The sequence below is a fragment of the Lactuca sativa genome, chromosome 8 (assembly GCF_002870075.4).
Source record: "Lactuca sativa cultivar Salinas chromosome 8, Lsat_Salinas_v11, whole genome shotgun sequence".
Classification (NCBI taxonomy): domain Eukaryota; kingdom Viridiplantae; phylum Streptophyta; class Magnoliopsida; order Asterales; family Asteraceae; genus Lactuca; species Lactuca sativa.
In genome coordinates this window covers 203616999-203631364 of record NC_056630.2, presented here as the reverse complement: position 1 = coordinate 203631364, position 14366 = coordinate 203616999, and the positions used below count along the sequence as shown (strand labels likewise).

General features: G+C 36.7%; 1 protein-coding gene across 1 annotated transcript; it reads left to right on the top strand.

The window, feature by feature from the left end:
* The first annotated feature begins 308 nt into the window (after positions 1-308).
* On the top strand, positions 309-4905 carry LOC111895406 (disease resistance protein At4g27190). The gene is made up of 3 exons (XM_023891486.3): positions 309-3749; positions 4284-4314; positions 4413-4905. Exon 1 carries the CDS (start codon positions 451-453, stop codon positions 3349-3351), a length of 2901 nt encoding a protein of 966 aa, XP_023747254.1. The 5' UTR covers positions 309-450; the 3' UTR covers positions 3352-3749; positions 4284-4314; positions 4413-4905.
* Positions 4906-14366: the final 9461 nt, after the last annotated feature.

Below are 14366 nucleotides of genomic sequence, written 5' to 3'. Positions count from 1 at the left end.
TTAAACAAGGGTATAGTTGTCATTGCATTATAAATTTTAGTGGATTAATTAACTTCTTCGATATGGAAGAATCAACACCCTTATTAGAATAGGGGAGGGGGTATTGCCTTCAATTTAGGAAAAGTAAATCTTCCTTCCTTGATTTACACTTCTTCTGTACAATATTCACTCTTATCGTTCACAGCTTTTCTTCATTCAGCCATCGTCTTCCTTTCTTGGTCCATCATAATCTTCTTTTGTAAGCCAAACAACCACTCTGATCTTCATTTTGTGTACAATATTATGAATCAGGGCCTTCCGTTTTTGGTTAATCATAATATTGTTTTTCATATCTAAAGAAAGAATATATCTTCCTTTTTTTTAGCATAAACGTTTCTTGTTTGAAGATCTGCTATATTGTCGACTACTTTGCCATCCAAACCATCAGAAAGGAAAAGTAACCCAGCTAGAATGGCGGAGGAGGTCGCTAATACTGTGGCTGGGAAAATACTGGACTTGTTGTTTAGCGGGGCTAAACGGGAGATTGATTACATCCGAAATTACACTAAAAATGCTGACATCTTGAAGAATGAAGCACAAAAGCTCAAGGATATGAGTGATAGGATTCAACAACGAATCAATGCAGCTAAAGAAAATGGAGAAGCTCTCTTAGCTGGTGTGCAGAACTGGATGGACAAGGCAGACATTGAAATATCCAAAGTTGAAGAGTTTCTTGAAGAAGAAGCCAACGCCAAGAAGACGTGCTTCAACTTACGACCTTGTGTCAATTTGAGCACCCTCCACCATTACAGTAAGATGTCGATAAACAAAACCCTTTTTCTTCTGCAGCATCAAGAAGATGGTCAAACTTACGAATCTTGTGTCTCCATTCCCACTCCCACCCCAAGATTGGTAGACCTCTACCAAACAAAGAATCTTGATGATATTGATACCCACAAGTTGGCGTTGAGGAAAATCATTGAAGCGATCAAAGATGAGAGCATAAAGATGGTTGGAATTTATGGATCAGGAGGTGTAGGGAAAACCACATTAGCCAAGGAAGTTGCTGCAGAAGTGAAGAATCTATTTGCAGAGATTGTGTTTATAACTGTCTCACAGACTGTAGATGTTAAAGAGATTCAAAAAAATGTTGAAAAAGCAGCAAAGCGTATAATCATTAATAAGGAGAAGGTTCTAATCATTTTAGATGACATATGGAAAAAGCTAGTCCTCTCTGATGTGGGCATACCATGTGGGAATGAGCACATGAATTGCAAGATTTTGTTGACGTCTAGAAGGAGAAATGTATGTGAACATATGAACACGGATAGGAATATCTGTGTAAACACATTGACGAAGAAAGAAGCGTGGTTCCTGTTCAAACGTATAGTTGGTGATGAAAAGTTAGCGAATGACTCCGGTCTGGAGAAAATTGCAAAAGAGGTGACTGAAGAATGTGGCGGATTGCCACTCATCATTCAAGCGGTGGGAAATGCTTTAAAAAATAAAAAAATTGATATATGGGAGGCAGCACTTGACCGACTACGAAAGCATGCCCCTCTAGAGCTCGATCCAGAGATTAGCTCAGCATTTACTCATTTGAAGCTGAGCTATGACTTGCTTGATAGCAAAGAAGCTAAATCATGCTTCTTACTGTGTAGTTTGTTCAAGGAAGATGGAGTCATATCTTTGTTAAGCCTAGCAGAATATGGGGTAGGTATAGGGATATTTAAAGATCTGGATAGCATTAACGATGCAGAAAAAAGAGTCCGAATGGCAGTTGACACCCTCACATCCTCTTCCTTGTTATTGTCCGAGGGAGATGAAGTAAAAATGCACGACGTTGTTCGTGATGTGGCTTTGTTAATAACTTCTTCTTCTGAAGGTGAAGAGAAGGAGAAGTTTTTAGTGGAGGCTGGAAATAAAGATATAACAGAATGGCAACCAAGAAACAGAACCTCAGAAAGCTACACCAAGATCTCACTCATGGATAATAGAATTCATAAGCTTCCAGATCATGAGCTTCATTTCCCACTCCTTGATACTTTCCTTATACAGAACAATCGTCTTTCCATTATTCCTGATGATTTCTTTGGAGGCATGAAAGAAGTTAAAGTTTTAGATATGTCTTGGAATAAGATCACATCCCTCCCACAATCACTGAAGCTACTCACAAAACTCATCACGCTCGATATAAGTTACAATAAGAATCTCATTGAAATTTGTATAGTTGGGGAGCTAAAAGACCTTGAGATTCTAAAGGTGAGAGGTACCGGAATTAAAGTGATTCCTGAAGAGATCGGTCAATTGACCAACTTAAGGCTGTTGGATGCGGAGGGATGTCCTTATTTATCTCATGTAGCGCCTGGTGTCATATCAAAGCTCACTTGGTTGGAAGAGTTGTATTTTGGAACCGATGACAAGAACGCAGTGTCTCGCCTTGGTCTTATGGAAATAAGTAAATTGAAATCGTTCAGAGCTCTGCATTTATCAATGCATTCAGATGATTGTCATCTTTTTCCCGAAGGCACCTGCTTCGAAAAGTTGAAAGAATTCTATTTTCAATTTTGGAAGGGCAGAAGGTTTTTATTTGAGATAGAATCAAAATCATATTTAAAACGTCGACTACACATTTCAGATTCTAACTTCCCGTTCAAGATGCCAATCAAGAAACTGTTTCAGGTAAGTGATGGTATAATACTGACGGAGATAGCAGGTTTGGATAACATCATACCAGACCTCTATGGAGAGAGTACTATTGATGAATTAAAGTTTATTCGAATGATTAGTTGTGAAAATGCTTCATGCTTGGTGAAGATAACAGATGAGGATGAGGATGCAACACAAACTTTTGTTGCATCCAATGACCTGATGCTTGGTCAAAGGAAAACAACAAAGGAAAAGTATTTCTCCCAAGTGGAACAAATCCGTCTGACTGACCTTAAGAACCTGAAGCTTCTTTTTGATTGTTCATTTCAATATATAAGCTTGCGTAATCTACAAGCCATTGAAGTTGCACGGTGTACTTCCTTGTCGGTGCTATTCCCGTTAAGTGTAGCACAAGGGCTTTCCAATCTGAGAAAAATAAGGATTCGGAGGTGTACCAGTTTGATGGTAGTAATTTCTGGTGGAGATGAGCAAACAACTGATAATGACATTGAGTTCCCTAGACTTACCCGTATTGAGCTTGGGTTTTTGCCACAACTAAAGAGCTTCTACTCTGGGGATTCTACAGTCAAATATCCTTCTTTGGAGTTTATCAAGGTGGAAAATTGTCCTAGCATGAAGAGATGGGGTTCCGGAGTCCACGTTATGTCCAACGTCAAATTTGGTGATGATCAAGAGATCCTTAATTTGTTCCATAAAAATTGATGATCTTTTGATCAGAAAGTACATGTACCATGAGAGAGGTATATATGGAAAGACTCATCTTTCTTCTTTTTCCCCCTCAACATTTCATGCTCTACCTAAAGATTAACACATAATCACACAATATCAAGGTTCATTGTAAATTGAACATTGTGGTTCTATGTCATCATCTTCCTCTTCTTCTCCATCAGCAATCTCATCTTCCCAACTCCCAAGTCTCATCATCATCATCCTCATCCACGTCTACTGTATATCTGAAGCTTTTCCTCAAACATTTAATATTGAATTCTTATGGCTCGCTCAATTTGGTTTCAACAGAGACAAGCACAGAGGAGACACCATATGCTCTTCTAGCTTTTTTCTTTCCTCATAATGCGCCTTGGCAATTCATCAAACAGTTGGTAAGCATCAACATTTTATCATTTACCTATTAACACCATCCCAAATCATAACATACATGATTTCTTTTATCAAACAAAGGAACACCACACAATTTTCAACGAACCCGAGTCAGAGACTGGGTAGTCGGAGTAGGGGTTTTGATCAAATTCCAGCAAAATATCTTCAAATTGAACTCTGGATGACGACAAAACCCTATAAAATCTCCTTTTTTTAAAAAAATCAGCAAACAAATTTATATTTCTTCGATTTTGTCAGATATAGGGCTTTTGACTGTTAGCCTAAACTCTCGGATTGTCTTTCTCATCGTCAACTTTATCAACGCTCATTTCAATCTTCTCAACATAACATAAAGAAGTACAAGTACCACCACTTTTACGAATTATGATTCTGAAGATTGATTTGTATTTTCATAATTGGGTGTGGGATGAGACTTAGCCACTTTTTGGATTTAGTCATCGTATGGGTTTCTTGATGCCCTTAACCATTTTGGTTCTGAGTTTTGACTAACATTTATTCCTCTTTCAATTTGACAGGAAGCACAAAGTAAAATCAATGATTTGAGTGGTGAGAATTATAAGTGCCTTCTTTTACTTATTTTATATTTTGTTAATGGAAACCATTCATTTAAAGCCTTTTTTGTACCGTTTTATCTTTTTTTATAGGAAAGTGGATTGGAAGTTTGCAAATATGATGCTAGGCAGCTAAGGGTGTTGGTTTAGATGAGAAATATAGGTAGATACCAAAAATGTTGTCCATAAATGTAACATCAAATAGAAATTGATACATAAAAAGTTTGGGAATTTGTTAGATCAAAATATGGATGTTAACATATTATTGTATCTATTTTGACCGTTTTTTTAATGTGCATGCAATGGTCAAGAAAAAACGAATGAAGACATCTCAGACTATACACATTGGATCAAATGACCGATTGATATCGGTGGATATTATGAAAAAAGCAGTTAAGGATATTTAGTTTGGCCTAAACTCTAAACCTTAAACGAAAAAACTAATTAACCAAAATCAGACTTTTGTCTCTTTTCTTCCATATTTGTAAAATTAAGTTTTAATATATGATTACATAGACTTGTGTATTTATTTTATATGACAGTTTTGCATACATATTCTAACCTTGGGGTTTTCTCCTATACATTACAGCTTAGTGCACGTGTATGAAGATTTTTTATTATTTGTGTCATATATCTCTTTATTACTTAAACTAACAACTAATTCTTCATTTCAATTATATTTTATTGAAAAATATAGTTTTAAAAATTCTTAGTTTTACTTCTCTTGTAATATATATATATTTTTTTTTTACTATTTGGTATGGTAAAATCGGATAAGGAATGGAATGAGTTATTCCACTGAAATAAAACAATTGTTTGTTTTTTTTTCCTAATGGAATGGAATAGATCATTTATGAAGAACTCTAATTTCAACATTTTTCTTAATTTTCCTACCTTAGGTGGGAGGTGTTTCTTTTTTCATTTTCATTATAAAATGCAGTTGGAAGTTCTAAGATTGACCATTTTTATTTATAAGTTTATTTTACGAGAAATATTTTAAAAATTTTATGATTTTGATTGATAACAAAAAATAAAAGTACAATGTTATTTTATGTATCTTTTTTAAAAAAATTTGGTTGTTAAACAACGTCACTGTTGACCAAACATTTATTCATTTAAATGTTAACTTCTTAATCTTTCTGTCCCCATGAAAAATTGTCCAAAATATGATGTTTTTAGGTTGAAGACTCAAGCTTGGGTTAGGGATTAGCTTGAAATTTAAGAAGGCTACATAATGTGTGTTGATCTTGAATCTTTTCTTGATATGCTTACTGTTAACAACCTTGTGTTTTCGAACTTGGTTTAAGTATATTATTTTGGGACCAAAGTATTTTCAACAAACATAAGCTCTAAATTTTTGGGAATTTTTCTATAAATGTTTTTCTTAATTATAATTTCAATTATACCTTAACGAGATGTGTTACATGGTTTTAGGAAGCAATTAGGGTTTAGTGAATGAAATCTATTATATCTTGAATGACCACTAAAAACTCATTTTATTTCATAAAACATTTTGAGTTTTCTTAGAACCTTCTTTATCAACAGAATAAAAGACCAAAACCTAATTTTATTAATTTTAAATTAATAAAACATTTAACAAATAAATTATTTATTCAAGACAAAATTACAAAAATGGTCTCTATAGTTTACCAAAGGTTACAAACTCAGTTCCTGTTAATTTTTTTTAATGCAAATAGACCCTGTGGTTTGCAAAAGTTGCATGGATAACTCTTTTTAGTAACCCCGTCAATATTTGGTCATTAGGCCATATCACGTGCCTCCCACATGGGGGTATTTTGGTCTTTTCAAGTGTAACAGGGACTTAATTCGTAACATTTGGTAAACTACAATAACTATTTTTGAAGTTTATTTTAAAAGACAAATAAATGGCTAAAGAAAGGGGGGATAACCAACTGAGCTGAATGCTCACATGGTTTATTTCTTTTTAAAATTAAATTATGTGATAACAAAATCGATAAAACATAAACAATAAATAAATTACAAAAAACTTTTTTTACATAATTTTTTTAAATAAAACAAAATGTATTTTATCGTATTTATTTTATGTAAAATATATTTTTTATGTCTTTAAAAAAATACATTTTCGTATAATATGTTATTACGTTGTATTGGAAGGTAAAATCGGTTGAATATGTTTTCGGTTTGGTCCAATCAGTTTTCAAAAAACCATTTTTCGGTTATATGTATTTAAAAAACATAAAAAACCTATTCGGTTATATATCTTTTTTAAAATACATATTTCATCTTAGTTGTACGTTCTAAATCGTATGATTAAAATGAAGATGGAAAGAAATAGTCCCTATGGTTTATCAAATGTTATGAATTTAGTCCCTGTTACACTTGAAAATACCAAAAATACTCCCACGTGATATGGCCTAACGGGCGAATATTGACGGAGTTACTAAAAAGGGCCATTCGTGCAACTTTTGCAAACCAGTGAGACCATTTCCATAAAATAAATTAGCAAGGACTGAGTTTGTGACCTTTGGTAAACCATTTGACCATTTGTGACATCCTCAAATTCATGGTCATTTTAAATTTTTTATTATGTTTATTTGAAAATCAGAGTATTCAATTTTAAAGAATAATATTGCGGAATTTGTTCCCAGAAAACATGATAAATATATTATCAAAGCATTTCCGAATAAATGTATTTTGTTTATATTAAAACTTTGGGATATCATTGTCAATACATAAACATAAGCATAAATAGATCTTACATTCATTTACATTAGTGATTTACTTCTCCTTTAATCTCTCAATGAAATGTAGCTTCATATCGACACTTGTGATATGAATAAGCTGAGCGGGTCACGTTGGGAAACCTGGTGAGTACATAGTGTTTTCAACCTACAATAATAAAGTTATTATGTTTCATCATCAAACATGTAACATCCCGAAATACCAAGAGTAGAGTTGATGGGCAAAAAGGGGAAATTGGAAAAGGGGAACTCGACGAGTCCATGGGTGGACTCGGCGCGTAGGGTCGCGAATTGGTCACGTGTTAATTGGCCAACTCGGCGAGTCGGCGGCTGGACTCGGCGAGTTGGTGCTGGGTGAAGAAAACCCTAACCTTCGGGGTTTGCCCCCTATTTAAAGGATGTTATGCATCCTTTTTAGCCTCTATACCCCCTGAGAGTTCCAGAGAACACCCCCAAACGTAATAACTTCATTATTGAAAGGATTGAAGCTTGGAAGAAAGGGTTGGTGGAGAGAAGTGGGTGGAATTTGAGGATAGCTTCAAGAGGGCTTGGAGATCTGGAGTCTACATCAATTTAGGCTCATCTTTGGGGTAAGGATCCTCTGTCTTGAGCTCTTTTCCCCCTTGTTGTCTTCTTTGGGGGGGTTGTTTTGGGGTTTTTGGGTGTATTTCATGAGTTATTTGGGATTGGAAGATGGATCTGAGGATGCTACCTCAGATCTGGAGTGGTGATGGTCCAAATGTGCATAAAGTCCCTGTGTTGAGTGTTGAGTGAAGCTATCTTGTCCCAAACCTTAGCCCTAATGTGCATAATGCCTAGATCTTCATGGATTCACGTAAAGTTTGCCACTTTACGTGATGGATGGGTTGTAGGAGGCTAGATCTATGTTTTGGATCAATTGCATGGCCTGGAATGCTTCTGTATGGATTCAGACTGGTGGTACTCGGCGAGTCACAAGGGTGGACTCGACGAGTTGCTTGAAGATGAGCTGGAACTCGACGAGTTGGATGAACAACTTGGCGAGTAGGTTGAAGATAGCCTTAGACTCGACGAGTCTGTTCTTGGACTCGGCGAGTCTTGTCGAAGAGTCCCAATATTTTCTGGTTGAGTCGAGAATCGGTGAGTCAAGGGATGACTCGGTGAGTTGGGTGCGAGTGGACTCAAAGTGGTTGGACTCGACGAGTCTCGGGGTGACTCGGCGAGTCAGGTCGCGGATTGAGGGAAGTTCTGAGCTTGGGGACTCGGCGAGTCATCGGGTTGACTCGGCGAGTAGAGTCAGTCAGGGGTTGACTTTGACCTTGTCCAAGGGTTGACCAGTTGTCTTCCAGGGGTATTTTGGTAAATAAGGGTATATATATATATATATATATATATATATATATATATATATATATATATATATATATATATATATATTGAGTTGAGTGTTTTGGTGTTCAGTGGAGGAGTTCGTGTCAGAGTTCGGAGCAGCGGGATCTTATCCTTTCAGCCGGCAGTTTCGAGGTGAGTTATCCTCACTATATCAACAGGGTCTAAGGCACCAAGGCCGGCCCTTTATTGGATTGAGATTCGGATATGGTTATTATGTTATTGTTTGATATGTCTGCATCCTGGTAGGTAGGATGGTACATGTTGGAGACCTAGTTAAGGTCAGTTTCCCGATATGTAGAGTGATGCTATGCTAGTGACCGGTTTAGGTCGGTAACCTGGTTAGGGTAATGATATGCTATGTGATCTGCTTGCTCAGTTTGTTGACTATGACTGTTATATGATTGTATGTTATGTGCACATGGTTGTTTGGACTGGGGATGGGTTGAGGCGGGTCCTGCTTTGTGCTGTAGGCCAAGATACCCAGGGCGGACCGGTTATGCCGAAGGCCCAGCGAGCGGTCCGGATAGGCTGTAGGCCCCACGAGGGCGGACCAGACGTGCCGAGGCTCGGAGAGTGGACCAGGCCGACTGAAGGCCCGATGCGGGCGGACCAGTCACCCTGTAGACTCAGAGAGTGGACTAGGTGGGTTGAAGGCCTGGTGCGGGCGGACCAACCACACTATAGACTCAAAGGACATGACTAGACTCGGAGGGTGGATCCGGTAGACTGAAGGCCCGATACGGCGGACCAGTCACACAGTAGACCCGATATGCATGGTTGTTCTATGTTCTGTTATGTTATGTATGCTTTTTATGCTATGGGCCGGAAGGCAATATGTTATGGGCCGGAAGGCAATATGTTTTGGACCGGAAGGTCGTAGCCTGGAAGGGCGTATATGTGGTTGGTATTTTAGGGGTATCTCACTAAGCTTTCGGGCTTACAGTTATGGTTTAATGTTTTTCAGGTTCTTCGGGAGACTGTGGCAGGGCAAAGGCGTGATCGTACCGTCCCTCGTGTTTATGTTTTTTTTTTTGAAATGGACCTGGGAATATTCTGATAAATAATGTATTGAAAACCTTTTTGTAATAATTTAATGAAATCTGATTGTTTTTGAAAAATTTAAATTAGTTGGACTTTTCGGTCGTTACAAAACAATTAACTCAGTTACCCATCCCCATTATCTTCTTTATTTTTTAAGGATCTACCCTAAGAATTATCTATCATTCACTCATTTATTCCTAAGAATTCTCCTAAGGAATAGGCACGAAGTTCGTAATTGCCAATGTTATCTATTAGGCACAACTGTCAATATTATCATTTAGGAACAACTGCCAAGATTATGACGTTCTCTATTAGGCGCAGCTGTTGATATTATCCTTTAGGTGCAGCTGCTAGGATGTTTAGAGTACATCGTAGTTCAAAAACATCTACAGGTTATGGCGCAGCTGCCAATGTTCATCTACAGGGCACTAAGTCCATAACTGCCAATGTTCATCTATATCATCTTTCATCCCTCATCATTCATCTACCCATTTTTACACAATATTTTTAATGGTATAAAATACATATGTAGTTATTAACAAATATTGTAAACGTGTATTATTGGATTAGCAGAATAGTCAAAGTCAGTATAGACTTCCCTTTAGAATAGGAGAATAGTCAAAGTCAGTATATACTTCCCTTTAGAATAGGAGAATATCTCTCATATTTCAGTTCATATCTCTGTATATATTGATGTACTGTAAATGGAATACACATACAATTACTCGATTTCTCTATAATATTTTACATCAAATAAAACATGTATACTCGGTTCATCAAATATAGATATCAAGAACATAGATAATATACACACATCGCACATAATTTATATTAAATACTTCATATCTATGTGTAAGATGAAAGTAACTATGCACTCACTTGTTAAGGTGATGATTCCAAACCCGGGCAGCGCTTCGCTTCCATCAATTATAATTTTCTTCGATGAAACCTACTATCATTACACTAGATTTTAGTCTAATATTTATCGCGACTATTTACGAGCAATATTGTTTTATAAACGTTAAACAATACATTTCAACCACTATGTACAGATAGGGGACATACATGAAACACCGGAAGGCATGACCATTTTGGCATTATAGCACTTCTGAAATCCAACAACCTAGACGACCCTTTAAACCGGATTCCCCGTACCGCGAGTAGTTAATAGATATTATAATAACACTTTTTATATCATATTTTATAATATATATTGTTTATAACTTCCTAAAAACGATAATAAATTTAAACATAAGCTATTCTTAAAGTAAGGTAGGCATATCTCACTTATCGGGGGTTTGGCTAGGAATCGGGCTCTGCGGGGGCAGAACTTCCGAGCCGAAAAACTCTTCTTCTCGGAGCCTTCGATCACCCCGGGACTTGCCTCTTAGCACTTGGGAAGTACTAGGGCTTGGGAGAGGTATAGAGAGAAGTTAGAGTGAGATAAGGGTTAAGGTGTGAGGAAAATGAGTGAGCCTCGCATGGTATTTATAGGCTGAAAAACGGGTCAACTCGGCGAGTTCTGAGCCTCCAACTCATTGAGTTTAGTGCTAAGTGTCACCAGCTGGTGGCAAGGTGTGGGGAGAAAGCAAGGGCCAGGATTTGGCCACGTCACACCCTTCGCAACATCACCCTTCCGACTTCTAAATTCTGTAACTTTCACATACAAGCTCCGTTTTCGACGTTCTTTATATCCACGCGTAGGTGACGACGTACGCTACAACTTTCTTTTAGACTCCGTTGGCTAATTCCCGACTGATTATAAATTTAACAGTATAAGAAGATTACACTGTTAACAACCGTGTAAAATTCGAAACTTTTACATACAGACTCCGTTTTCGACTGTCTTTTTATCGTTGAGATCCTATTAACGAGATCTTCAACTATCGTCTAGATTGTGACAGCTAAAAATCAATCGATCTAAAATTCGAATTTCGGGTTGTGCACTACTATGCTAAATCTTAGAAAATCATAACTTCCTCATACGAAGTCATATTTAGGTGTTCTTTTTACGCACGCTCTCGGTTTAACGTATACTACAACTTTCATTTAAATCGCTAAGGCTAAAAAGTAATTTATTAAAAATTCACTTTTTAAGTTACACGATGTCGTGTCGGTTTAACCATAAAACTTCGACGGGTCATAACTTATTCGTTATAGGTCGGATTTCAACGTTCTTTATATGTACGGAATCCTTATGACATATACTATAACTTGGTTAAGATTATTTATTCTAAGTAATCTTCTATCAAAAAGTCATTTTTGACGCTTATTATCTCTAAATTGACTAGTTCGAATCTGCGGGCGTTACACCATTTTTGTAATTTTTCTTTTTTCAATTAAGAGTAAATTACACGAATGGTCCTTATGGTTTGGGTTAATTTTCATGTCTGGTCCCTAACTTATTTTTTTAACTCAGATAGTCCCCAAAATGTATTTTAATTACGCATTAGGTCCCTTACAGGCATAAAAAGACAATATTTCCCTTATCCTTCATCATTCAAGATCCTGTATGCCCAATTCATCACCGACCACCCCATCGGAACCCAATTGACCTCCGATAACCACTACTAATACAACCCTCCTAATCATATCAGTACAAACCTCAAAATCAAAGTAATACAAACCTAATATATGAAATTCAAACCTAAAAATCAAAAGCAAAAGCAAAATAAAAAACACAGATAAAAAATATAGATTGTAAAAGAAATGATTCACATCCTAATATATGAAATTCAATTTTGCAAGTTGAATCACCAACCTAATGAAAAAACGAATCACAAATCATAAACCAAATGCTTTAGATCATAATATACCCAAATCAAGAATGGTAAGGAAAGAAATGGAATGGGGCAGCATTTGAAGCGGTGGTAGAACTCTAACACCACCAACGTTGGTCCAGAGGTCGACAGTGGTCCAAAGTCGAGTAGTAGTGGAGGATCTTTCCTTTCATTACAGAGTTGTTGTATGGGAATTGAGCAGCGGTGTGGATCCCTAAGCAACGGTCTTTGACGGCAGAGATGTACGACATCTAGTATCATCCCTTCTTCTCGATCGAGGGTGAAAAGGGTGGTGGTGTTGATGGAGTAAAGGCTGTTAGGCTTTTCGACGAGAGAAAATGTATTTGCTTAATATATGCATGAAGCCCTTTAAGACCATAAAGTTGGCACCTTTATGCCAGAAGAAATCATGAAGATCATTGATCTGAAAGATTAAGCACATGTGACTTCTACTTCCCTAACAATCACCCATCCATGGCTAAAAGCATGCAATTTAAACAAATAAGATATCTACACAAATATTAAGCAAGGTTAGAACTTTATACCCAAGATGTGTTGAAAATGAAACAGAGAATCAAGACCTAAAATCTCCTACTTGCACCACCACCTTGCACTAAGATTTTCTTCCCTTCAAAGAGCTTCCAACACACCTACAATGACCTCAAAACACTCAAGGAGGCTCTAGGGTTTCGAGATTAGGGTTAGGGGCTATGGATGCTACGAATAAGGCCACTAGGAACTTAAGGTGTTGAAATAGGGTGCAAAACCCAAAAATTAGGGTTTCTCAAACAACGTCTAACTAGTCGAGTTCCCTTCACCAACTCGATGAGTTGGTTCTTAAAAATATGCGCACCATAAGCTTCCAACACGTCGAGTTTATGCCATAAAATCGACGAGTTGGCCCCTAAAAAGGGAATTTATTTCCATAATTGACCTTCTAGATTTTGGATGTTACACACATTAGGCTAAATCATACATTCTAAGTCTGATTGGCTCCTATTGCATACAACCTAAATCATTCACTAGACAAGCTATCAGTGCTAGCATAAATTCCAAGTGACATATAGTAGGCATTCAACATGGCATGAAAGTAATATGCTATATAGTGTACATACATCCATTATCCTAAAAAGCAATAATTCACATTAAATAATTAAATTCTTTTCCTTCAGCTTCAACTGACTGTACACAATGGGTCCTCAATCCTTGTCACCAAAATTTCCATTTTCTTTTACAAACTTTTAAAGAAAATATTTCCAAGCCGCAAACTTGAGTTCAAACACACCGAGATGTGTCTGATTCGCTCAAGATGTGCTCTGATACCAATTGGTAACGTCCCAAAATTTTCAATAAATGTAAACTTTTGAAAACATTTATATTTATAATAGAAACCATTAAATCCATTAATTAACCAAACCGTTAAGTTTCAAGTATTCAATTAATATTTCAAATCATGCTCTCAACAATACCAATCCATTCATAATTCCAAATCAACAACGGAAATACTAGTCAGAAAAATCTCATATCAAGTGTTTGTGACAAGGAACTAATCTTTGAATCACGCCTGTGTACAGTCAAGCTTTGGCCTTACCCTTATTCATACCTGATGTACCTGTAATAATCATTTTATAAAGGAAAGGGGAAGCACGAAGCTTAGTGGATTCCAACACAACATAACAATAAAATCATTTTACCATACTCCTACTTATCATGCCATCATCAAATATACAAACATTCATATAGTATAAACATCAAGATCATGTAACTCGTGCCTATTTAGGAACACATCCTAACCGAATCCCAAATAAGGACTCGTTATTCAGCCGTCGAATCCACAGACTTGGCGTTTCCGCCTTGTGCCCCTAACTTGACATAATGGCCTTCGGTCAGTCAGATCGGTATTCAACCGTCTAGCCCAAAAATATCATGCATTTACATTCCACATAAAAAATAAGAACATCAAAGATAGCTCATGCAACATGTATTACTTTTGTTGGGTTTTGAGCACTATAACAACCTTATGGTGTACATACAACGCTAGATGCTTTGGATCTGAGTTTTCTCTAATTATACATGCAAATAGATTTTCCAAAGAATACATCCTAACTAGCATACAACATGACAATTTAAAC

Excerpts from the sequence above, each read along its gene's own strand:
- LOC111895406 (XM_023891486.3), top strand. The coding sequence starts at position 451 with ATGGCGGAGGAGGTCGCTAATACTGTGGCTGGGAAAATACTGGACTTG.